This window comes from Perca flavescens, chromosome 14 (genome assembly GCF_004354835.1).
Source record: "Perca flavescens isolate YP-PL-M2 chromosome 14, PFLA_1.0, whole genome shotgun sequence".
In the NCBI taxonomy this organism is placed as follows: domain Eukaryota; kingdom Metazoa; phylum Chordata; class Actinopteri; order Perciformes; family Percidae; genus Perca; species Perca flavescens.
Window position 1 is genome coordinate 24,695,500 of NC_041344.1, and position 27,311 is coordinate 24,722,810.

General features: G+C 41.3%; 1 protein-coding gene across 8 annotated transcripts in view; it reads left to right on the forward strand.

Moving 5' to 3' along the window:
• The window catches only part of LOC114567948 (growth factor receptor-bound protein 10), a 63,177-nt gene that overhangs the window by 7,457 nt on the left and 28,409 nt on the right, over nt 1–27,311 (forward strand). For 2 of the 8 annotated variants that reach the window (XM_028597233.1, XM_028597232.1), the window contains 2 exons: nt 15,564–15,660; nt 25,402–25,495. In XM_028597233.1, the coding sequence (XP_028453034.1) occupies nt 15,564–15,660; nt 25,402–25,495 (191 nt within the window). Of the gene's footprint in view, nt 1–13,203; nt 13,596–14,934; nt 15,092–15,563; nt 15,661–18,872; nt 19,070–25,401; nt 25,496–27,311 lie in introns of those variants that run through there. The other 6 variants (XM_028597234.1, XM_028597235.1, XM_028597231.1 and 3 more) reach the window with 6 other exon arrangements.

The following is a 27,311-nucleotide window of genomic DNA, read 5'->3' on the forward strand; positions in this document are numbered from 1 at the left end:
AGCTAAAATAGGAAAACTATGAGGTCTAGCAAGTACTGACATGTTTCCTTGCCATTGATTGGGACAGTGTGTTCCCTACTCTGTTTCTATTGGCTGGCAGCCAGGGTTTTTTGAAGCCATCATGAAGAGATAAGCCAATCCCAATGGCCAGGTTAACCTCAGGGTTATCAGCGCTACTGTTTACTTAACCTGTTCACCACAGATACTCAACACTTGTGGATGCGAGCGCACGTTAGCAGCCCCAGCTTGCATTGTAAGCTGTGGATAGTACAGTGTTTTATTGTTATTATATTAAACAAACCATCACAGGAGCAGAGGTATTATTGTCCCAAGCTATGAGACACTTGTTTATATAGACCCTTACACACACAGGCACACACAGTCTTTTTTTGCACCCTCTTTCCCCTCCTCCCTCTCTTTTTGTCTTCTGATTCTGGACAGATGTGTCAGGGTTTGGGCAAATGCCAGTTCCAGAGATACTAGAAGTTCAGACACGGCCCTGCAGAACAGACACTCTCACACAAGACACACACACACACACACACACACACACACACACACACACACACACACACACACACACACACACACACACACCTCTTCCTGTTGGATTTAATGTTCCATTATGAGAAAAATGAGGCTTGACTTTTAAAAGGGAATGTTCTGTTCAGGGTTTGGCATTGATCATCCAGTCACAGTCGACCGGGACAAACTCACAGTCTTACATGTTACATCATGCGCTCCATGTTTCACCTTTTCTTGCCACCTTAAACGGAAAGTCCTGCTGGGCACGGACAAAGTAATAATCTGGACCTCTCTGAAATTACTCTGTTGCAAAATCAAACTGTTTGGCTGAATTGCAAAGGTTGGAGTTGGAGTTGTATTACTACTATGTGCCGTATGAGATTATTGATGCAGGAAAAATAATAAAATATGAACAAAATTGTTTATTTGTCATGTCTGCTGAGGCCTGTGCACTAGATGTCACTGTTTTACATAGAGACAACCTTGCTGTGCATTACCCATAGGCATTACCCCCACTAACTAACTGGGTTTGTTTTATAGTCCTGAAGCTCACAGTGACACCACAGCTCTTTCAGCATAAACACAGTTGGCTCACGGGATACATGAAGAGTAACACGTACACTTACTTTTGGCAACATGTTGCGTATAGATTGCAAACTGACATAAAAAGAGCTGTAACTTCTAATCTAGTACAAAATGATAAGTTGTCTCTGATTTAAAGTGGTCGTCGAGAGTTAAACGGCATCTTGGTCTTAGAGTTGATCTTCGTGCTGCAACCCTTACTCCTGCTTGGCTGGCGTTCAGCTGCGAGGTTCCAAGTTGCTGGCTGACGCATGTGCAGTGCACTCACCGTCACCCGAGTTTAAATGATTAACCTTTCCAATCGACTTTTCCATCTGAAGCAGTTAGAACATCAGATATCTGTTTAGTTTATCTCTCATTTCTCTTCTTTACGCTGCCAGAGTTGCTTGAATTTCTCTGTATTGTTTAATGGAGGCTGAGCTCAGCCTTGACCTAAACAAATGTGGTTTAGAATCTGGGAGTGTTACTATTAATATCCAGTCAGTCTTTTGGCAGCAGATAGCTGATACTTAAAGAGGGAGACAGGACGTGATGGGAGGGAACTGCTGGCCTGCCTGGTGCACAGGGGAAAATCGGTTAATCTACAGAATGTCTCACAGCCAGCATCTTAATATACCAGCAATCTGCAATTACACAGCAGCATTTCCAGTGGTATTATGTGTGTTTTAGCCACAGTTGGAGTTGATAAGACCTGACTAGAGTGTAGTGTCTTCTAGGTGCTCTAGGTCGGCAGTTTAAAGTGTTAAATGATTATGCAGTCTTATGTAACCTCTGGAAAATTGTTGAATTTGCAATTGTCATTGCTTATTTACCAGCATTTATGTAATCCAGACTATTGAGATATGATTGTTATCTAGGTTGTAATCCAGATAGATGTCCATTGTCTAAGAATGTGCGCCCTTAATGACAATCACACCTAAAATTTCATCTACATCCCTCACAAAGTGTTGGTTTGTTGTATTTTACTCAACAAGACAGATTTTTCACTCAGCTTCACTCTCCCGGTTCATTGGCCCTGCTCATAATGAAAATCCTTGGTGGCAGGACTGACTCAGTGATTTAGCCAAGGCAAAATTAAATTCCTCAAATGATTATTGCTCCAAGTTTTTTTTTTTTTTGCTCTGTTGCTCTCATAAAAGAAAAGATTTGCAGGTGCAGGAAGAACATTTCTCTATCATGCTATTGAAAGGGGAGTTGTGTTCCCTGCTTTCTTAGTACTTTCTACAGTATTCCTGTAGCCTACAGAGCCTGAGCCAAATGGAAGGGTGGCGTTCCACCACACATCGTTCCAACCCAAACATCTGCCTGGCAACGGCTGAGGCCTTCTCTCTGAGACAAAACACAGGCCTGCTCTGTGCGTTACCATTAAAAATGATTTCTCTGTTTGATCGGGAATAGCTGCTGCACACTGCTTCCGGCAGGGAGATGTTAGGCTGAAAATACGTGGGTCTCAAAGTGGTTAAAGTAGGAGCTTCTGTGTCCTCAACCACAGGTTTCTAAACATTTTGAAGATTAGGCTGTGTTCTCAAGTCATATCACTTGTCAGACTCAAGTAATGATTCTGTTTACTTTGGACTTGACAGAATGAATCAAGACTTAAAACTTGGCTTCGACCTTTGATACCAGTGGCTTGTGATTTCACTCAGACTTTGGCCTTATTAATAATGACTTGAAAGATATCCTCCCCAATATTTTATATTAACGATGGATCAGATGACTATGTGTAATGTTAATGTCTTGGTTAAGCAAAATGAATGATTTCTTTCTAAACACATTCGACATCTTAGAAAATACTTGTTGAAAACGTGAAAAAACTGAAACCTGCGTAGTACTGAATTGTGTAGTTAGACCGTTTGAAACTGTTTTTCACCATTGCTGTATCCAGGTTATTTTGGGCACACTGAAATCATAGCTCGATGATGCACAGGAGTCCTCTTTAACATAACCCCTCCCCTACTATAAAAATGATGTTACTACCATAGAACGTAAAAATAGTGGACGCAGCATCCGTGACGTCACCGCTTGGTTTTTGTACTGCTGTTTTGAAACCTTTTGGCAATACAGGCGTCGCCATCTTGGTTTTTTGCAACAGGCCAGATGTGACGATTTTTGGCGAGAGGGTGGAGCATGAGAGGATGACGTGGCCAAGCCAGTGTTGTTTGTTGTTGCAATGGTGCTGCGCTAAGCTAAACCCTAAGATAAACCCTAAAGAGGGAAAGTTTCTGTCAAACCTACTGATGCGAGTCATCCAGTGGAGATTTACCGGTGTGTAAAGGTCATAAATCAAGGGAGAAGTAGGATTATTTCCCCATAGACATAGAAAAAATGGACTTCATTTTGCAACCAGTGGAGTCGACCCCTGCTGGAAGTTTGATAGAATGCAGGTTTAAAGCACTTGCGGATTGGCTTCACTTTTCAGGCACGGAAGCTTGGTCCATTATTTTTTTACAGTCTATGGATACTACTAACATTAGAGCGCATATAGCATCAGTGTTGTTTCATTCACCTGGCCCCCCGACAGTTACTGCTCACTGCTGTGGGTGTGTGCTTTGTGCTGTCTGTCGCGGTGTCGCTGTAAAGCAGCACTCTCCTTTGGCTCAGCAATAATCTTAAAACTGGGTTTACGTTTTTACAGGTATATCTGGCAACCCGACATTTCAAATGTTATCGGACCGAATGGATCAAGTTCTGATAGTAAAATTCATTTTGCGGGGGGGTTGTGATGCTCAAAAAATATATCTAATGATTTATAGATTTACAGACATCTTTTTCACCATGTAAGTCTATGGGAAAAATATTTTTTGGGCCAGAGGTCATCACATGACGTTGCAATTCCACCGTTTGGTCACTACGTTCACTTTGCTTCCAAGCCTAGCGCATTTCCTGGGGCCCTGCTCAGGGTGCGTACTGTCTTACCATAGACTGTGTGCTACTGGGTTAGCTGCTAATGACAGTCTGTTGCCGCGGAGTGGCACTCGTTCTTCGGCTAGGAGGTGTGCTGTGCTATATGCTGTAGAGGCTCGGTGGCACTGATGCACCAGGCAGCCAGAATGACAAGAATGTTCTGTTATTAGTGGAAAAGCTCCTGTTATGTGGATTAATCTACAGCTTCGACTTTGATCTCCTGATTCACTCTAAGCGACTTTGGAGGGCAAGAGTTGGGGCCAGTGCATATTTTACACACACAAACACACACACACACATACACTTTACATGCTGCAAATAATGGCCATCGTAAGTCACATTTACCCAATTTGCAGTAATGGCCCCTTAAAAGATAAAAGAGAACCTGTTAAGGATTTTTTTGCAGTGCACAAATAGAACGTAGATTTACTATAAATAAAGCAATTAAAATGTACTTGTTTGCATTGGTATGTGTGTAGGGAGCTTATGGCAACCAAAAGAACCAAAATCTCTTACTGTAAATTCTGACACAGTGTTCCAAGCTCTTAATAAGATTTAAGTTTGTAATAGATGCTTGATTATCTCAATTCCATGTGGAGGCAAAAGACCAGAAAAAAATATTTTGTTACTAATTTAGATTTAGTGATTATCAAGGGATTAGTGACGTTTAAAAATATAAGAACAACCTTTGTTACCAGGTTAAAACCAGAAGTAAAATCCAGTGGACCCCCGTCCAGATATTTTTTGGGAAGCAATGAACTGAAAATCATAATCTCATATCGACATTTTAACATAAACTTAGAAAAGGAAGCTGTTAATTCCAGTAGCAGAGAGAAATGATCAAGTAAACAGATTTAAAAAATATATGTTTCAGCATATGACTTGAAATTGTATAAATTAAGCAGAATTACTAGCCCAATATAGGGTTGGGGTTAAATTAGTCTATATCCACGACGTTCCACTTCCGGGATTGCTCTGTTGATGAGGAAATTCTGGCAGATTTTTTTTGTCTGTTTCCTTCTGCTTTCTTTGTGTTGGAATTTTAAACTCTGGTGGATTCATTAGGACTATGGTTAACTGCTCCTCAGATCTCTGCAGGGTAAATCTAGACAGCTAGCTAGATTATCTGTCCAAATATGAGTTTTCTGTTGCACGTCTAAAACAAGTTTTGAATGTACACATGTTCCACCAAATCAAGTTCCTTCTCCAGGCTATTTTGCAGCGGCACCGTGGCTCTGCCCGGTACTTAGCGCCCGCCCAAGACGATTGAGATTGGTTTAAAGAAATGCCATTAAACCAGACCACGTTTTTGTCCCGTCCCGGAATGTTCTGTGGAATAGCCATACCCTCCTTTGCAGCGCTGTGGAGGACGGTCTGGCAAAGCGAGAGGGTTAAATAGAATTGCCTTTATGATGGTAGATGACACAATTAATTCATCATCAAGACGAAAGGTGTGTTCAGACAAAATATGAGGCAAATATAAGACCCGGCACTATTGCATGTCAAGTACATTCAAAGATGCAAATAAATGCAAATTCTGTGAAGTGAGGCGAAGAGGCATCTGCAGGAGTTGGAAATGTATTAACTTGAGAAAATGTGTGGAAAAAGGAACACATTAACGTTACAGCTAGCTAATATTTGCTGTTTGGGACAAATAACTGTCCAGCTTGTGAATGTTGTGTTTCGAAAAATTGCTTGACTTTCCGTCTAAACACACAGAGTTATCGATGCCAGTGGCTCTGTGAGGCTGTATTTAGTATTTTCAGTATCCTCACAATGACAATGTTAACATGCTGATGTTTAGCAGTATTATTTACCATCTTAACCATGCTAGTTTAACGTGTTAGTATGCTAACATTTGCTTATAAGCACTAACCACAAAGTACAACTGAGGCTGAGGGGAATTGCAGGTATGTGGTCCTAGACAAAAGTATTGAAAACTATTTTTTTACATGCCCTGGTGGTCTAGCAAGTTCCCAGTTCGCATTTATACGTTCACATTTGATGCATGCCATTCCCTATCTTTCTCTTTCCTCATTTCCTGCCATCGCCCTACTCTAATTATATAATAAAGGCATACAATTAATAGTTGTGAGACATTTCACTCATAACAAAAAATGGCAACCTTATGGTGGCGCTACAGGAAAAGTCAGAGGGTCACTAAAGTAATTAGGATTTATCCTTTGGAGACCATGAATGCCTGTACAACATTTCACGACAATCTGTGCAATAGTTGTGGAGATATTTGAGTCTGGTTTAAAGTAGTGGACTGACAGACCACATTGCCATCCCGAGAGCCACGCCACTAGCATTGCTAAAAAAGAACTAATCATCCCTACTCCATTCACTTCATGCAGGTCTTTGCTCTGTCAGCCACTTTCTTTCACCTCTCTGCATGTATGATATTGTGTTTGGATAAGTAGCAGCATTCCAGCTCAGAGGTGAACATCACTTAAAAACAGTAGGTTGTCAACAACAGCTCACAGACCACCCAACTACTTGACTCTTTGTGCACACAGACACACCCCCAAACACAAACGCACACAATGAATCACCTACAAAACATGCGGTGAGCACACGTTGTACCCTGTAAGAGATGACACACGCACACACACACACACACACACGCAATGTCAGAATGACCCAGTTCCATGTGGCTATAGTTTTATTTACTCTGCGGAGCTCTCAGAGGTTTCAAAACGGTCACAACACACTGAGTTTGTGACCCAACCATTTACGCCATTTAAATTGTCTCACACAACAAAACGCACACTCAGACAGGGCAGTACTTTGATGTGACTCTTTAGCCTTATGCATCCCATGTGAGCATACTGTACGCTGTATGTACAACTGGAGGCAATTTAGCCCATGGTGGTGGTGGCGTGAGTAGTGGTGTGTTGTGTATGTAAGTCTGAGTTGACCTCCAAGACCTTGAAAGACTCAGATTCCACCACATCTGGGATGCCTAACTATTTCCCAAAAAAGGGTCAATGGAATTTTTTTTTATGTAACAACCACGCTTCTCTTGTGTTTTCAAAACACTGTGCGTGTCCATGTGTTTGTGCGTCTGACCCATTTCAGGGAGAAGCATCAAGCTGTTTCTGTTGTCCATTGCGTAACTCTATTACACTTAACCTATGAACACAAACAAACAGAGCAGTGGGACTCACCGGTCATCGGACCAAGCCAGGCCTTAGCCTTTAAAGTTTGTTGGCCTTTCTAGAAGGCACTGTGCTTTGAAGTAGTGGATGTTCTCATCTCTTAAAAGCTTGTGCTTTGGTTTCTACCAACATACTGGGTTTTTAATGTTGGAATTCATGAGCAGTATCCCAAGCTGAGCATTAAAACAGACCTCAAATATTCCTAAAATCTTCTCTAACGTTTGTTGTCAATGTTTTGTCTTTTTTACAAGTTAGAAAATCTGCCAGTTGGAGCCAAATAATTGAAATTGTTTCAAACCCCACACCCCTGTTTAAAACATGGTTGAATGAAGGGACAGTACGGCATTCTTTCATGATACTGACACTTTTATTGCAACATTTATTGAAACAGGTGACGCTGCAGTGAAAACAAAGTGTTAAAGCCTTCCTGGCAGAAATATACATATACATCTCCTTTAGATAACCAGTTACCCTAAAGTAAATAATTAAAGATGAAAATTGTTGCAATCTGCACTTTGTTACTAAGTCATATTCAAGATGATCCAGTTGACTGCTTCTCCTCCTCAAAAAAGTTGCTGTGTGTGTGTGTGTGTGTGTGTGTGTGTGTGTGTCAGCAGTTTAATGTTGCTATTAAGAAGGGGTGAACAGGTGCAGAATTTTGTCAATGATTGGATGGGAAGTCCAGTAGAGGTTGCTCTGCTGTGGTTAAACCAGTGTAAAAAAAGTGCTCTTTATTTATCTGAATGAAAGAAGTGTAAAACACATTCCCTTCCTGCTGCAAATACGTCTCACATCGTCATACAGGGCTCAATCTATGTGACATTTAAGGGCCAGGACACATCAGGCCGATTATCGGCCGTGGGACAGTCTGGCGAGGTCAGTGACTCAAATCTGTTCGGTGTGTCCCGTGCCGTCGTCCGTCTGAGCAGCTGTCAGTGTTCATTTTGGCCGACCTGACATGTTCGGTCAGCAGCAGGGCCGTCGGGACTCACCCGGAAATGACGAGCGGAATGAGGTGACTAGAGTCTCTCAAAATCTGATGAAAATCTTTTAAACTGACCTTTGTTGAGCTGAAATGAAGACAGATTCAACAGCTGCACGTCCTATTTCTCGCTAAAAATGTTTTCAGAAACACGTTTCAGTGAACTATTTTAGTACAATATGAGATCGTATTCTGAACGGCCGCCATGACAGTCCAGGTCTGAATTTCCGAACAAAACAAACCCATGTGACGCGTTCGTCCAATCAGCTGCCGGTTTTCATTTCTTGGGCAACATTACAGATTAGTGCCGCCTGCTGTTATAGAGATGTATTACGTCTCGTGTCTCCTCTCGTCTTTTTGGTCTGTTCTGTGGTAGTGGACCGTGGGGACGTGACTGATCATATCGACGGGGTTTTCTGTCAGCAGTCGGCCGTCGGCTATATGTGTCTACACCATAAAGCAACACCAAAGATTATTTTGTACCTTAAAATAATGTTTCCAAAATTCTTTCAGTGGTTCCTCTATTGGCTAAAACCTCACTATGCAAGTTTGCCAGATCGGGTAGCAGATCTGTAGTTCGAATGAGAACGGTAATGGACAATTCCGCTTCCAACCTGTAGGGGGACCGAAGAAGAAAAGTGCTTTGGTGTTGCTTTAAAGCAGAACCCACCCAACATGTATCTTTTGACTATCAAACACTTTCCCCATGTATACTTGAAAGATAGATGTACAAAAAAGGCATTTTTTGTGTTTTTTGCAGCTATTATCAACTTGAATTTACTATAGTTAAAATGTTGTTTTACTGTGTGGGGAAAGTATCAAGACGTCCATAGAAAACTCTTAAAGCATTCCTGCAGCATAATTTACTTCTCCACTGTCAGTCTGTATGCTCAGCTTGTTCCAAACACTCCAAATGTAGCCAACATTGGGCTAAACACACAAGTTTTATGTCATGCTCTTGCCCTCCTTCAAGCTCAGCTGGACGTAGGGTATTTAGTGATGTAGAAATACAATAAAGACATCGTAGGTTTGTCGTAGTACCACTTAGTTTCGTGTGAAGCCGCTAAGTGAACAACATATCTCGTCTGACACAATATATGTCACATTGCTTGCAGCTCGGCTTGCTCACTAGCTAACTATTTTAGCTAGCTTAGCTATGTTCCACAACACATGTCATGTTATCTTACCTGATGTGTTTTATCCAGCGTCTTTTTTATCAGCGAAACGAAAAAGCGAAACGAGCAAGACCCATTTCTTGTGTGAGTAACATTATGTCCCGGTATGAATCACACAGGCATCGTAGCTTCAGCCGGACGAAACTAATGCAACTTTGGGGCGAGTAGTCTTTCTGATTACACATTATTACAGTCCTATACTTATGACTAACTGAGACCTTATTGACTTAAAAAAAATAACTTTTAAATTGATAAACATATGTATAATTCATGGCTCAATTCAAATGGGATCAAATAATTATGTGTCTTTCGCCATTAACTACCATACATTTCTTTTCCCAAACTAAACTCCCATAGTGGAATGGAAGGGGAGGGGCTGGATTAGAACCCAAAAAACTAAATTATTCTGAAATTAGAAATTATTCTGCACCATAATCATCTTCTGTGCTATCCATCCATATGTTCAATATGCAAACAATCATTGTCTGACTAAAGTACAGTATGGTGCAATTCACTGCACTGAAGTGCAAAGGTCTTGGAGATCTTGAAGCTCTGTTTTTAACCTTTTCATCACTGATTCCTTTTAGATTTCCCTGTTGCCTACTGGGTTTGGGTTGCTGATAGCCTTAATATCTTTCATTCCCTGCTTTGAGTGCAGATACTCTCTGCTCCAGCTGCTCTAAACACCAGGCTACTGCAAGTGTAATCTAACCAACGTACGCTGATTTAAATGTTCAATCTGATATGTAATTGCAGTCAGTACTTTAATGAGTACATATGCTACAAAAGTGCTACAAAGAAGTTCTGCCAAGTTCTGTAAGTGAGTATAAACACTCCCATGTGATGGTTAGGGGGTTTGATAATCCAAATGTTTTTCTAGTGTACCTCGTGGTGTTGGTTTTGTAAACAAAGGCCTACGTGGAGCACTGTTTCTGGAAATAGCCTGTACCTTTGAACTACTTACAGAGCAGAACTTTTTCCTGAGAATCTGACGAAGCCTCATGTACATGTGGCCTTGGGCTCATTTATGTGCAGGCTCATGTTAGATTTGGCAGGCTTACACATGTGTATAAGCTGGCTGTCAGAGGCAGGGGGATGTCTGCAGAAGCAAGAGCAAAGCAGTTACTGTGATACTGCTCCTTCTGGGCTGTTGCTGGGTTGTCTGTGTGGCAGATAAGGTGCCACCTTAGGTGGACAATAACCGTCTAACCTTGATATAAGTGAATGTTGTGCAGTTATATGAATAGTTAGGTTCAAATAAAGTATCCTCTTCTTCTTCCTGGATCCACTTCTCCAAGCCTCCTCCTTATCTGCTGTCAACCCCAACATGTGTCCATATACTGCAGGTCAGAAAGCAGATAAGGTGAAGGGTTAAGTTAACCCGTGAGTGGGTGAAACCTGAGTTTGTGAATGGCCACTGGATGATGAATAGGTGAAAGCAGAGGAGGTGTCAAGGATTATCTAACACGGTACAATGTTTGGCCTGTAAATAAAAATAAAGGTCAACTGCATCAGAGACAGCATGTGTACATAGCATTGGTGGGAGCTCTGAAATTGTAGCTACCACCGCTTTTTTCACGATCAGTTGTTTAGGGTATGGGATAATGTTCAGAATGACATTAAAATTCAAACTTAAAAGATTTACATTAGAACAAATACCCAAAAGTTAACTTAATTTCTCCAGTAATCTTTTAAGCAGGGTTGTAGCCACCACTGACACACTGATTAACAATACAAAGAGTCACAGTCATGCTAGCAGCTCTGCGAAGCTGTATTTAGACACAGCGGGGCTTTGAGCTAAAAGCTAACGTCAGAATGCTAACATATTCACAGTGACAATGCTAACAAGCTGATTTACCATGCGGGTAGTGTTTATCATGGTCAGTCACCATCTTAATGCTAACACAAATTTCGCAAATGTTAGCTTACTAATTTGCACTTAACACAAGTAGCTGGTGGAATGTCATTAGCTTTGAAGGTATTTTAACATACACTACTGGTCAAAAGTTTTAGAACACCCCAATTCTTCTTGCTTTTTATTGAAATTCATGCAGTTCAATGTCTTATTGTACTCTGAAATGAAAGAATAGAACAAATGAACAATTTAAGTTAAAAAAAGAAAGTCTGGTCTGTTTCAGTTTAAGTCTGGTGACTGTGCTGGCCACTCCATGTTTTTAAGCTTACCATCTTGTTCTTTTTTGCTAAGGTAGTTCAGGCATAGTTTGGACTTGCTGTAGGATGAACCCTGACCAACTAGGCGCATACCAGAGGGTACTGCATGGCGCTGCAAAACGCTGTGGGAGCCGTTTTGGTTCAGGGTGCCTTTCACTCTGTACAAATCACAGACCCTGGATCCAGCAAAACAGCCCCAGACCATCACGCTTCCTCCTCCATGTTTGACAGTTGATGTCACACACTGAGGAACCATCCTTTCGCCTACTCGATGGCGTACAAAAATCCTGCGTGATGAACCAAAGATTTCAAATTTTGATTCATCAGTCCATAGCAGCTTCTTCCAGTCTTCAGTAGTCCATTGACGATGTTTCTTGGCCCAGGCAAGCTTCTTTTTCTTATTCGGACGTCTTAGCAATGGCTTTCTTGCTGCAACTCGACCTATCAAACCTGCAGCTCGAAGTCTTCTCTTTACAGTTGAAACTGAGACTTGCTTATTACAACCACTATTAAGCTGTGCTTGAAGCTGTTGTCCTGTGAGTCGCCTAGCTGTTGACTCTCAGAAACTTGTCTTCTGATTCTGTTGTGGCTTTGGGTCTGCCAGACTTCTTCCTGTCAGAGTTTCCCCCAGTTTCTAAGTGCCTTTTGATGGTGAAGAATACTGTACTCACTGACACCTTGACTTTCTTCGCAATTTCTCTGTAGGAAAGACCAACATTCTTAAGTGTTATGATGGTCTGTCTCTCTTCCATTGTTAATTGCCTTTTTCACGCCATTTTTATGGCAACACACTACTTTCTGCAGTACAATACTGTTCAAATAATGCTCACGTAACGTTAAATAGTTGTCGAGACTCAAGTCCCTACGGACTGAGCTACTGCTGCCCCCAGTATTTCTAATATCCTGGCTACAGCCCTGCTTAAAAGGTGTTTGTGATCCCCAGAAGTGAGGTTAAGGTGTTCTTTTGTAGTCTGTTACATGTGTAATTTGACAAATTCCAAATGTACTTAATGTGTGTTTATGGTGCTCAGTAATAGGGTGAGAGTGATTTTACTTTTTTTTACCTCTATGGTTTCAGTCCACATGCAATATTCTGTTGCAACCTTCTGTTTGTTTATAGTACTCACTACTGTTCTCAAGATCCCATTGCACCATACATTCTGTTTATGGTAGGCTACTCAGTAGTAGTGACATAGTGAGATTAACTGCTGCTGTAATATGCCTGTAGGAACTTTAGAGTTTGGTCTTGTTAGTCTGCCGCTGTATATGAGTGATGAGATTTGACATAAAGAACTGAATGTGCTGCAGGCTACAGCAGGTACATACTGTAAAAACCTGCAGTAGTGACACCAGATGGATGGATTACTCTATAATCAACTGTGCCTGTATCAAGGCCCCCTCTACTTGAAGGGTTAAAGTCAGGTCTTGGACACACTGCAAAACATGTCAACCTTCACAGTTAATTTGAGTCTTAAAAACGTGGAAATTCTTTAAAATAAAATGAAAACTCGGTCGGTGAAAACTCTGGGGAAACATGCGTATCCTCGTACTTGTTTGGTTAAACGTGGGATTTGTATATTGAACAACAGCTTGTAAAACAAACGTTTACTTTTTGCAGTGTGCTGCTGTGAACAGCGCGGGCGGAGAGAAGACGTTTCAGAGAGAGAGAGAGAGAGAGAGAGAGAGAGAGAGAGAGAGAGCGTGTGTGGAGAGCGAGCGAGTAGCGTCAGCTGGTCGAAAAGTGCCTGGTTGAGAACAGTGCATGTGTGCGTGCAAGTTTGCGTTTATGTGTGTGTACGTGTGCAAGGAAAGCACCTCGGGGGAGAAAAGGGTGCAGGCGACAGAACAGCCGAGAGAGAGCGCATAGAGGGAACGAGTTTTTAGGGAGGGAATCAGTTTGTGTGGAGATCCAGACGAAGACAGTCGAAGCGCGCCGAGTGCTGCTCCGCCGTGCGTCCCGGACACGATTCTTGAGCTGCGTGCTGCCCTTTGATTACCGTAAGCACTTTAGGTTATTTGTTTGTAGTGTGAAGGGCATATGGTTTAACTCAGTGTGAGACACTCTTCAGCTTAATGCACATGGATGCAGAGGAGGTGAGACGCCTTTCAACTTACTTTACCAACGTTTTCATTGGCAGAGATAAGACTTTACTGACATTTTTAGCTGTGGCATGAGATACAAAGTCACTGTGGATATCTTAAAGTCTGTCAGGTAGGCTAGGTAATATAGCCCATGAAGAGATTGGCATTTAAAGGATGCAGAGCATCTGAGAAGATGTTGTTGACTCCATGAGTTATTTTCTAACACTACAACTAACTCCTCAACACACCAGTGGGTCTTCATGTGTGGCATTATTAAGTTTCTCCGTTCTCCATTTAATTCTCTCCTCGTATGACCAGTAAAGCTGAATTACTCCCTTTTGTCTACAGGAGGAACCCCAAATGTCAGCAAATGTCAAGTGCTTTGGCTTTGCTTTCAGGCTTATTAACCAAACATACGATCAGCCCCGCTTGCCCTTTTCGCCAGCAGTTTGATAGGTGTGACCACACGCATAAGCCCATGTAAGAACGTGTGAGATATAAAACCGGTTGCAGTGGAAAAAAAGTGGAATTATCAGCAGTTGAAAGGCTGCGTTTTCAATGTGTACACACATTTAGACACAGTTTCTCAGTCAGCAGAGCAACCTAAAGATAGCAAAGCCCCCGTGGAAACAGTAATTAGTGGGGTGAAACGAGAGAGAGAAGAGGGGAGGAGGAGAAGGAGGAAGATACATTGTTTGAACCATCTGATATCTGTAATATAATGACCTGTACAATGGAGACATGCTGGGAGAGAAAGTGAAGAGAAACCAGCTATTTAGTAAGAGATGCAGAGGTGTGTGTGTGTGTGTGTGTGTGTGTGTGTGTGTGTGTGTGTGTGTTCGTTCGTTCGTTCGTGTTCATCAGTTTGCCGAACCTTTGTTGGAAGCAGTATCGGTTGCAGCACCTTCCTGAAATTTGTGTGTGGGCTGCAGAAAAATTGATCTTTAACAAGTCATTTCTTCCTTTTGTGGAGCATTTGTATTTTTCTTGAATTGAGAGAATGAGCTGGACTTCTCTAAATGTTATTGCAGCTTTCCATGAAATTGGTTGGGCAGATATGTATGAGTTCTTAAAGGGAGCAGTCGATTAGATTTTGATGGGGATCTGGGATTTCCACCAACAGGCGAGGATAGGATTTTCCAGCCAAAACAATAAAGAAAGAAATCTGATTCAAAAATGGCATACTGTTGGGCCAAGGTACCCATTTATCCTCCTATTCAAGTGGTTGGTTTGGGGTGTTGCTGCAAGTTAGATATTTGTTGTGTTTTTTTTACACTTTTGAAGATAACTTGCATCAATGTCCCTCTATATAACAATGCAGCAAAATAAATTGATTGCTGTGTGTATCCTCTTTCCAAACACACCCATATGCAAAACTTCCCCCTTGTTCACTCACAGCAGATAATGCTGCACAATGCAGTGGAAAAGCCGACTCCTATTTCAGGTTCCTTCAGAAAAGCTCTCCCCTTCTTCCCCCCCTTTTTGCCGTCCCCTTCAGTCTGCAGGTGGTGAGTGGTCATGTGTTGCTAGCTTGGAGAGGGTTTCTTATTTAGTCTTAAGCCCCAGGCTTTGTTTGGGAAGTGACTTGTGTGTGTGTGTCCTACACAATGGCTGTGTTTACATTGGATTTGGTGTGAACATGTTCATCCATGCACGCACATTCATTTGCACATGCAGGCTTTGATTTCTCTTTAGCAGAGAGAGGGGGGTAGTTTTTTTTTTTTTTGTCTCTTGTCTTTAGGCATACCAAATAGATACCATTTTTGACAAAGTTGTTGCATGGTGTTTAGCACAGATCACAACACTCACTTGGGATGGTTTTGTTAATTTTACAATTTTACTTTTTCGTGAGTTGCCTCATTACTTTTCTCTTTTTTCAATCATTTTTTTTTAATCAGTCAGTTTAGTGATAGGTGCTTTCTTTTCTATGTATATTTCATTCATTGTGTTTCCTGTGCTGTGTTCTTCCTTCATGAGCAGGGTGCTGGTAAGACCAGAGGGTGTCATTCCCTACAGAGGGAACACCATGGCCTTAGCGGGATGCCCTGACTACTTCTTGCGTCCCTCAAACTACCAGGTAAATATTTTGCGTGTTGTATGTATCTATGTATGCATGAGTGCTTGTCAGTGGTGGATGGGAACATCTTAATCAAGAACATGTTACAGCAATTGTACACACTACAGTTTGGTTTATGAGACAGAAAAGCTCATGCAGGGCTATAGACCCTTCTACTTTGGATATTTTGACTTGTCATACCAGGAAAAGCAGAGAAAAACTTTAATGATGGCCCCATTTCTTTTGGCTTTGCCAGTTGTGAGCCAGCATACACAATACCGTTGCTCCCATTATTAATGTAATTAGTCGCACCTGTGGTTGACAAGTCCAAATGTCGTATTCCACCTCATCGATAGTCAAAGCAAAAATGCCTTGATTATAGAGGTCGTCAATGTCCACGATGGACAAACAACAACAATGGAAAAGTTATAGTATTGTAATCAGTGATGGCAGGAAGTCTTGCAAACCTTAATTGCTTTGGTAATAGAATAATTGTTAGTATGTTTTGTACTAAAATTAACTAACTTAAAGGTGCCCTGCCACATGTATTTCATTACTTTTTGGTAATGTCTGAAGTCCTACCATGGACTCTGTAAAAGTTTTTGTGGAAAACATGCCATGGTTACCTTGTTTCAAGCCTTTCTAGCATGGTATAGAAAGCCTTCAGGAAGACTCAGCTCGCTTTATGCCACTTCTCATTCATATTCAACAAGCTAAGCTGTTTGAATCTGATTGACTAACAGCTAGCCAATGAGAGCCTGGCTGAGTTCAGGCAATATGATGTCAGACTGCCCAGCTTTTGTAATTGGCCTGATTTCTCTGCTTATTTCTTTTCAGTGGCTAGAGCTGACAGAGGAGGTAGCAGTTCATTTTCACATTCACCACATAACACAAACACATATGGACCTAACATATTTCAAGTAAAAACGGCACCTTTAAAGGGATAATTTATATGTGAGGGCTTAATACAGTGTATTGGATGACCAGGGAGAAAAATGGAGTAAGACTAAGTTGAATAAACATGATTTATGTGAAAAACAATAGTTTGTTTTTAATATCGTTCTGACCTTTTTATTTCAATAAAATTAAACTTGGATCCTTTTTAAAGTTGTTTCTTAATATTGTTAATTATTAATCAAAGTTGTGGGGGGGAGAGGGGGGGAGAACATAGTATTTGAAAAAAACCTCTGCCCAACATTCATCTGTGTAGTTAGTAGATAGTGCTGTCTGTGTGCATGCTAATGCTAAAACATGCGCTGTCTTTGCCAAGTAATTAATTAAATGTGATTTAGTATTGATATCTTGGCTCAAATGTTGGTACACTTATTCTACAGCATTTTTATATTGTCCATAAACAAACTGTATTGAGTCAAACTGACACCTGTGAACTCGGCTGTGGGGCAAAGTTTTCTATTTTCCTGCATAATTCGAAAGCTAAGTTAGCTGTTAGCTAACTGCTCATGTACTTGCTACGTTGAACTTCGTTCTTGCATTGTCGCCTTTTTCTCTCATTTCAGAAATGAAATTGGTGAGTAAAATGTTATCATAATTAATCATAATTATGTAAATATCCACAAAAATAAGATCCACGTTAAAAATGGAAGTAAGTACTAGAATCTGAAAAAAACTTTATTGGCATATCACCTTTTAAAGTTGTTACGGTGAATGTTTCAGCAAACAGATGTCTGTTCATGTATTTAGCAGACACTGAGTTAAATTAGCATTTATTTTGAATGCTTTTTTTGGATTGTTTCTTGGCCACCAGTGGAGCGTAAGTCCAATATTCTCTCTCCTTTAGCTCTGTCTTGGCCTCCTCCAACTCCTAAGACAAAATATGTGGGTTTTTTTAGCTGCTAAATGCTCCTTTTGTATTTACAAGCTAGTTGCTAACTTTTCACTGTTCATGTTACACATATTATTTAATTAATATAAAAATACTGATTATTGCAGCTTTAAATTTGGAATTATCTTTAGGTTAGAAAAGAGTTCAGGTTTGGGTTATGAGTTAGGGAAATACTGTAGTTAGGGGAACGTCCTAACACGTATAGTTGTACAAACCTCTATGTGTGTATCAACATTTGTACAGTGGCTCTGTGAGTCTACTTGCTTCACACTAAATGACTCCTAGTCTAGTTGGGTGAAATATGGCATCCCTGCAGCACAACAGACCCACTTCCACTGTCCAACTCTTGCAGAATGAGCCCTTTGTTTCATAGCTCGGATTTTCTCCTCTCCAACCCTCCAGTAACCTAAAGAATTTGGCTAAAGAGCATCATGGAGGTCTATAAATAGAGCGCTAAACAAACAACAATAACAAGCCGGGGGCTTTGTTGTGTGACAGGCCTGAAAGCATGGGATTGATGGCATGACGTCTTACTGGGACGGATGGGACGATAGAGGTGACGTAGCCTCAGCTGTGTTATTCCTCTTAGTGGAGGTAGGCCTACATAAATGCACCTCCCTGCTAACACAAACCGTGGGACCACTGAGCCCCTGTTGAGCTGACATGAAGTTGGATTGGGTCACGTTAGCTTCGAGGAAAGGGTTTTGCACCAGTAAGACTGCAGTGAATAGTGAATTGTATCCCCCATAGAAAACAACATTCCTCCTCTCTGCATCTAGAAAAAAAGAGTTTCATAGTTAGACAACATTGCTCTGTGTGTGTTTTTTAGGTAAAGCTTGCCAGTTGACGTGACACAGCATGGCACATACACATATGCCCCATGGAGTTTCTCTGCAGGCAGTCACTGTAGGTTTAGTGTGTATACAGGGCTTAAAGTATTCCGGCATCGTGCCGGATCTCCAGCGTGCGGCCGTGAGGAAAAAAATGTTTGGCTACTTTCATGCGGTTTATTATTTTCGAGTCCATTGATTTCACCTACCAATCATATGAGAGGAACGCAGCTCTAACTAACGCAGGGCTTAAGTACTCGGGCCTGGTGCCCGATTTCTGGCATTTGACTATTTCAGAAAAATAAATGCATTAAAAAGTCCACATGCGATTTGTTTTGTTGCGCTGGATTTAACCAATCCTCAAACTTCCACCTACCAATGAAACTAGTTCTAGCCAATCAGATGCAAAGTAGAGCGGTTCTTTGCCAAAATGTGAGTGCGGTGCCGGTGTGGTCCCCGTGGTAACCATTTATATATGTCAATGGTGGTAACGAGGCTATAACAAAAAAATGGAGGCAAAGTTTATCAGACTTGGAGCATGTAGATACAGCTTTAGTTGAGAAAGGAGTTAAAAACAAATGGCGCTGGGCATGAATAGAGGACAAGAGGAAAAGGGTGGAGACGGGAAGCTGTTTAGCACTTGGTGCATCAAATTGAGGGAGCCGGGTAGGAAGGAAGATCCTGTACGGCAGCAGCGGTAAGAAAGTGCTTGCTAGTCACAAAGCTTCGGTCCGTGCACTCTGTCATAGTCATACAAGTAAGTTACCGGCAACAACCGCTACCACTGCGACTGTGCCTTCGCTGACCGACCGTGATACAAACAATATGTGTGTGCACGTTCATAGCGGAACATGATTTGTCATTAACGATGGCCAATGTGTTAAAACTATCTGAAGCCCAAACTGCCTTGACAAAGCTGTCTGTTTGGAATCAGCATGGCAGGTATTTAAATATAACTGCCTTGTCCCAGAGTTTAGACGTCTAGCTATATGAAAAGCTAAACAATGCAACGCTTTTAATAAATGTAAATAAAGCAGCTAATATCAACATGGACAAAATCATGAATGTACTAATTCGCTTTTTTGATGATGACCTGGCCAAAGTAACAACACAACATCTAGGCCTAGAAAGTTTTGTTTTCACAGTGATTCATAGTAGGATTATGATATTATTGCAATATGTAAATCTACATTGACTCTTAATTTAACATATGGTTGGAAGAAGTAAAAATTGATCCAAAACTTTTTAGTTTTGAAATTGTTTTTATTATTGTGTAATGTCAGAAGGACTTTAACTGTTTTGCCAGTCAAACAAAAAAAAGTTTCAGGCTCAGGATTTTTTTTCACTTTAAGCCCTGTGTATAGTTAAGGAGCAAATGAGCCCTCTTTTCTACATACTTACATAACGCCAGGCATGTTTGGGAATCTGGGCTTCGTTCCAGGCCTGTCTCCAAAGTGTATGCATCTGTCTGTCTTAGTGAAAACTTTGGATCAATGCCAGAGATGACTCAGAGGAAGCAGTTCTCTTTTTTTTTTTTTTTTTTTTCCTCCCATCTCCTTATATATGAGTGTGCATTTGATCATGTGCATACACATGAACTGCAGAGCACCTAGAAACCACAGTGCACACACTCGAAGCTCAGCTGAGTTATGACTTTAACCAGTCGGAAGAGCAGAAAGAATGAAGCGTTAAACAGATCCTCCCCGAACGTCACTATTCAACGGGTCTGTTCTGTTCTGTCTGAAAACATGGATTACAGTTTATTCCTATCTTTACGTTTTGAGAGCTCAGAGGTCAACATCTGTACGCAGTGGTCACCACGGCAATGGGCACGCTCGGTCTCACACTTGTGCTTTCGAGGAAGCGTAGCAATTGATTCTCTGAAAGTATGTTGAAATGCCTAGATGTTAATGCTGGGGGCTATAGAGTGACAGTGGAGTGACGGAGACGTTTGTAGAAGTTCTACGGACTCCAAGAACCATAACATTGGTTGAAATAAATGTGTCTTGAAGATGAGAAATTACTCAAATCCAAGAAAACCACAGGAAATGACTCTTTAATTTCAGTAGGACAGAGAATCGAAGCAAACAGTCCTCCAGAAGAAGGGAACAAGCGGGAGGAGACAACATTGTTCAAAGCTCAGTCTCGCACTTGTGCTTTCGAGGAAGCGTAGCAATTGATTCTCTGAAAGTAGGCTATACCTAGATGTTAATGCTGGGGGCTATAGAGTGACAGCAGAGACGTACAGACTCCAAGAACCATAACATTGGTTGAAATAAATGTGTCTTGAAGATGAGAAATAACTCAAATCCAAGAAAACCACAGGAAATGACTCAGTAGGACAGAGAATCAAAGCAAGCAGTCCTCCAGAAGAAAGGAACAAGCGGGAGGAGACAACATTGTTCAAAGCCAGCAACCTTGAACAAGATTTCTTCACACAACCTCTGACAACCGTTTGACACTGTTCATTGACCTGTTAAAGTGCTCATATTATGCTTTTTGGCTTTTTCCCCTTTCCTTTATTGTGTTATATCTTTTTTGTGCACGTTATAGGTTTACAAAGTGAAAAAGCCCAAAGTCCCCCCCCCAAAGGGACTTACCATCTCCAACAGAAAACACTGTTCACAAACTGCTCCAAACAGGTCTATGGTAGTCCAGCCTTTACTTCCGTGATGAACTTGCATCACTTTGTAACAAATGTTATAATGCTCGCCTAGCTGCTAGCGTGGCACGTCCTCATACTCTGCTTCTGACTGGCTAGTAGTCCTTACCTAGTTACTGCACATGTGCGACTCCCAACAAAGATGGAACAGAAGTGAGATGCCTCACTCTGTAGCTACACACAGGGTGAAAAGAGGAGCTGCAGCAATGTGCAGTACAACAAAAAGATGTTTTTTGAAAATTATACCTATTCTGATATAACCTCTAAATACTTATGAACCTGAAAATGACCAAAATATGAGCAGCAAGACTCATTTTGGAAGGAACTCCAACATGGTTTTTAGCACAGACTGTAGTCAATCCCCCAGCATATTGCATCCGAAAAGTATGTTTAATAAGGCTATTTCTGTAAATCTTGCCAAAGATACAAAAACACCCATTAGTCCTCCAAGAAAACCAGTAGTGCTGGGTTTGGGTTTTGTCAGCTAGCTATAATTTTACGTTGGTAAATTGGTCCACAACTTTATTCCACACTGAAATATCTTAACAAACAGTAGATGGATTGCCATACAATTTTTGTTTAAGACATTCTTGTCCAGCTCAGGATGAATACTAATTTTGGTCAGCTCGTAACTTTTCATCTCGCCCCATCATCAGGTCAATATGTCCAATACTTTTATGGCTAGATACCTGCAAAACTAATGACATTCCCATCAGCCTCAACTGTAGTTTTGTGTTTAGCACAAATTAGTAAAAGTTAGCATGCTAAACTAAGATATTGAACATGGTACACAAACCTTAGCATGTTAGCATTGTCCTTGTGAATATGTTTGCATGCTGACCTCAGCGTTTAGCTCAAAAGCACATCTGTGACCAAGTGCAGCCTCACAGATTTGCTAGCATGGCTGCAGACTCAAACAACAGGCACTTTATTGCACACCATAGAAGTCACATCAACAAGGTCTGCAGCTATTCAGATCAGCTAAAAAAAATCTACTAGCTTTATAGTTAATTTCATATATTTAAAAATGGCTTACTCTTTTGATAGGGAGAACAAAAATTGCCCCTAGTTTTTTTTATTTGTTTTGGATAATTTTATCATGTTACTGCCTAATGGAGATACAACTACATACAAATATTAGATATATATTGACTCAATATACTGAAAAGAAGAAAAAGAAATTCACTGAAAGATGAAAAACAAGATTGGATGAATGAGGGCTGTTGTGGAACTTAAAACTCGATGACTGACTCACAAACCATAAGTGTTAAGACCCTTAAGATTAGTACTATCAAGAATGTTGTTTGTAACTATTGGAAAAACAATCCACATCTGGAAAATGCTCTTAATGAGAAACCAGTGCTTACTTTAAAGTTACTTTGTCAGTTCCTGTCAGTTCAGGACCTAGTTGACCATTGAGTTACCATCAGTAGGCCTACACTATCTCTTCAGACTGAAGTCAGAGAAAGTGTATTGCTGGGAGTTTACAATGAAGTTTTTATGGGGAATGTAGCTGTAAAGCTGACTCTTTAACTGCACGAGTGCTGCTGAGGAGGAGGGGGGGGGATTTGCCTTGGGTTTACTTGTAGCTATATATTAACACCGCTGGTACTGATATCTGTTACTAGATCTAGGACACTGTCCTGCCCCCAACTCCATGCAGTGGACACAATTACACTCTTATGGGCAGGAAAAAGTAATCCCACACCAGTGCTAATAGTGCTGAAAGAAGAATTACTGACACACATATCTTATGGCTGTAATGTTTACCAACAACAAAATTTATCTCTTAAACTCTTGATTTGTCCTTAAGTTTCCTAACATTTTAATGAAACAATGACATACTTATTCTCTATATGCCACTCCCAACTCTTCAATGAATCATACACCTTAAAAGATGCTATACAGTTAGTAGAAGTGTGTCTTTGCATCATTGTATCCACATTTCCCCATAATACAGCCTGACATATCTGGTATCTTAGAGGAATAGTAAAACACTTTGGCAAATACACTTTTGCTTACTTAAGAGTTCGATGACAAGATCTATTACACTCTCTTGTCTGCCATATTAGGCTACAAACAGCAGCTGGTTAGCTTAGCTTCACACAAAGACTGGAAACAGTGAGTAAACTGCTTTCCAAAGGTAACAAAATCCCCTTACCAACAGCTTTCTAAGATCTTTTAACTCATTTTATTTCATTTGTTTTATCTGTACAAAAACTGAAACGTAAAAACGTCAATTCACAGTTTTATGGGGCTTTATGTGCCACTATTTTCTAGGGAGCGTTTCTATGTTCCCCGGGTCCTATGTTCCCCTCTTTGTATGAGACTGGGGAACATAGGACCCTTTTTCAAAAAAAGGGTCCTATGTTCCCCGGTCTGTTACTTTTTCCACCATTACTGCAAAATGCCAGGGCAAATAGGCCTATGTAGGCCTACGGGTTGTTTGACGCGCATATGCAAATAGGCCTAGACGAGGAAAGATTAGATCAGGGGTGGCAAACCTGCAGGTCTCGAGCTGCATGCGGCTCTTTGGCTGCTCTGTTAATTATGTCACTTTATCTAACCCTATGTCACTTTATCTAACCCAAACCCTAACCCTTTTTTTGAGGAAAAACGGGGAATTATGTTCCCCGAGCGGGGAACATAGGACCTGGGGAACATAGGGATGACCCCATTTCGGAAATCCTAGCTTCATTTAGTTACTGCTTTTAGCCAAGAATAATCCGGCACATAATTTACAGACGTAACAAGTAAGTTATCTCTATCCTCTAAAGTGTGCTTCAAAGGTGCTGGTTGTCACACTTTTTACCTTTTGAACATTGTCAGACTAGCTATTTCTCCATTTCCAGTCTGTGTGCTAAGCTAAACTAAGCTAACTAGCTTTTTTTTTCAATTTATATGGTTTGTCCATGCAACATCAGCTTGTAAAGATGGACCTACCTGTGGATCCAGAAGAGTTTAAGAGGTCAATGCGAGGTTATCTCGTCTGGAGTAATGCTCATTGTTGTTTGCATGTTGGCTTGTATAGCCGTTTCTTACTTTATGAACTCCAGGCAATGTCTGAGAAATCTGGTTCTAAAATAGTCCGGGGTTTTCCCTTTCCCACGTGTAGGACTCAACAAGAGATTGTCTGTGTCAGACACGTTCTCACTTACTGGAAAAAACGTTTGGTTTGGTTTAGACCTGGCTTGGCGCTGGGTAGAGCGTGCAGCTGACAGGGCACGATGCGGATTACACCACACTTTCATTATTTGGTCATAAACAACCAGTTCTCTTGTTGTTCCTTGAATTGGTCTGACAATGTCTGCATCGGCTCTTACCAACAGAAGTTCCTCAATCTCGTCTCTTCAGTTGACATTTTCTTCTTTTCACCCTAATGTTTTTTTTTTTTTTCTTCTGGTTCTGCATGAGCTGCATGAAATGCCATCAACATTCTTTTGCTCTGAACTCTCACATTTTGGACTTAATCACAGATAACACATAGTTTGTGTTATGGAGCTGGCAGGGTAAATACCGTTTATTGTCTAGTAGTCCAACTGATTCGGACATTTGTGTTCTCACATACAGCTCCGCCGGGTAATGTCCAAATCATTTTACGTTTGCAGTGCATGTGTGAAAAGGGCTTGTCTTTCATATGATGAGTAAGATATCAGAGGGAGTTTAGTGAGCAAGTTGTTGTAGCTCTAGCTGAAGCCTGCAGACTTTGTTTTGTCAGCACACAGGCCCTGTAGCCAAGTTGCCTTCCTTGGAAAGCTTTTGGCTTCTCGGAGCTATAAATCTTACTCTGGGCATTTATGGATGTTTCTGAAGCACTGAGGGGAGCTGCGAGTGTGTGTGTGCGTGCATGAATGCACAACTGGACCCCTGGCCACGAGCAGTTCCTGGAAGCAATGCTTTCCTCGTTCTGCTTTTTCCTGGAAAAGGGAAGATTGAAAATTTGTTTAGCCTTCTTCCCTCCCTTTCTGCCCTGCAGCTATCCTGCCTTTAGGCTGCTTTAAATTAGACAATATGTGAGGAGCTTGGCAGTGTGTGCGTGCACCTCCAGACGTGTGAACTTGTGTGAGCTGGAATGTTTTTGCTCTAAAAATGATTGTTCTATTTTTTTTCAGACACGCACAAATCAGTATCTGATGTGAGTTTCCATTTGTGAGTTTAAGACTAGTATGTGTGCAAGTGTGCACGTGTCAGAGAGAGAGAGAGAGAGGGGGGTCGTAAAGTCACAGTGCCACAGGGTCAAAGTGTCACAGGTCTCTGAACTTAAGGCTTGATGTTCCTAGAAAGCAGAGGCATTAACCCACCCTTTGTCTGGCCCTTTAAACTGTGAAAATAACATGTTGTCTTACCCTTCACTGAAATATTTGACATGTTAAACCCACTGCATGGTTTGTACCGCAATAAAATATTTTTTCTGCCTTTTCTGACAGGAGAGCATGGACCGCACTTCCTCTCGCAGGCCTGAGGAGCTGATGGTTCCAGGCTTTCAGCGCTCAGCCAATCAAAATGTGCCACATCACCATGGTAACTCTCCTCTCCTCATCCAACCTATGTTAAATCTATACAGGGATGAAAATCAGAAACTATGAAATATTGTCATATTCCCCTTTCTCTCTATCTACTCTTAATGTTGTGAAAGATGGATGGACACAGTTCTTTCCATATTTCCCTCATTTCCCTTTTTCATACTTTTTATTCATGGGATCTCTCCAGAGCCAAAACACATTTGCGGTTCCACTGAATGTTCTTTCTGTGTTCCTAGAAATCTTATTCGCTATCGCCAACTCCATCTAGGACATTGTCTCCTTCATCACTGCGGGCTCTGCTCTCTAGATGGAGAGGTTATAGACAAGTGTTGCAGTGCCTCCCCCACTTTTTTTTTAGCACTGCGCAGCACTTTTTACAACCCCCCCACACACACACACACACACACACACACACACTAGCCTTCTCCTAAAATATTCCTAGAAATCCCTTCAGCCATTGTGGAAAATCTTGGGAATCCTTTTTGGAAAGCGGCCAACTTGTGAAGAGGAGGGAGTGTAAATTATCCCTCCCCACCTTTTTTCTTATCCTTAACTTGGCTTGGTGGTTAAGTGGATGGTCTGCTCTGTGAGAGTATTAACTAAGACTTCACGTGAACAGGGGTGAGTGGACCGTGTGTGTATATATAGGCCTATAGGTCACCCAGTGCAGGGCAGAGGGGGAGTTTATGGTACGTAGGCCATATGTTTGTGGGACGGGGTGGATATAGTAGAAGGTATCCTGGTTCATACTCACTGTGGTTACATTACAGGCTGTGACACCACAGACGACCCCAGAGTGATAAGAGGGTGTTATTTACGACATTCAGTCTGGGCTGAGTTTGCCTGCAAATGGCGCTCACCCTCTGACATTGCAAGAGGGTGTGCGTTATGCTTCTGCTACGACTCCATCCAGCCACCATGGGTAATAATGGCCGTTGGAACACCGATCTCCCGTGCGCTCCCCGAGCGGCGGAAATTAGCTAGCCAGTGGGACATGAACACAAAGAGAGGGAGGGGAGGCCAACAGTTTCAAGGGGAGGGACTCGCATACACTAACATGCACGTGCACCCAGCCCACCTACCAAAACAAAGAACAGAGAAGTTCAGATTAACACACACAGAGTGAGTGTGACTTCATTCTCTTCTCCAGACGCTATTACTCCACTATATCGTTATGTAGCAGATATTTGTTTGCTGCTATATTAATGTTCTAAATGTTGTTTATAGCATTTTTAAAGTAAAGGACACACAGATTTTACAATGTCCTTTTCTGCAAAAGGAAGTGTACTGTAGGTTTGTGTACAGTTATCCAAATTTCCAGCTACAGTATGTGGATCACATGCATCAGCATCATTGAAAAGCAGCAGTTAGTTCTTCCATAATGCACACACGTTTGCATGCAAGAGAAGGATTATAATAGTTGTTTAGGGAAACAAGCACTCCTTTTACAGATTAGTTAATGTTCAACAAAGAGCTGACGCCAGTAAAATAAGATGAAGATTGGTTCTGAATAAATAAATAGATGAGATGTTTAACTGGTCTGAATTTCCTATGCTAAAGACCATCGTATAGTTATATAAGACTTAATCTGTCAAATGTCTATGGTTTTCAAGGAGACTCGTTCAGTTTTTAGTGTAGCCATCGATCATTAAGTTTCCCTAATAATATGTCTTGTAGAAAAAAACCTGATTGATAGCTTTAATAAAGTAGCCAGAGTCAAAGACACCAAGCTGCTGTTTTATTCTGACTTTGTACTCCAGAGAAACCTCACATCAACCTCACTGATGGACATGCTGTATATTTAGATCATTCCA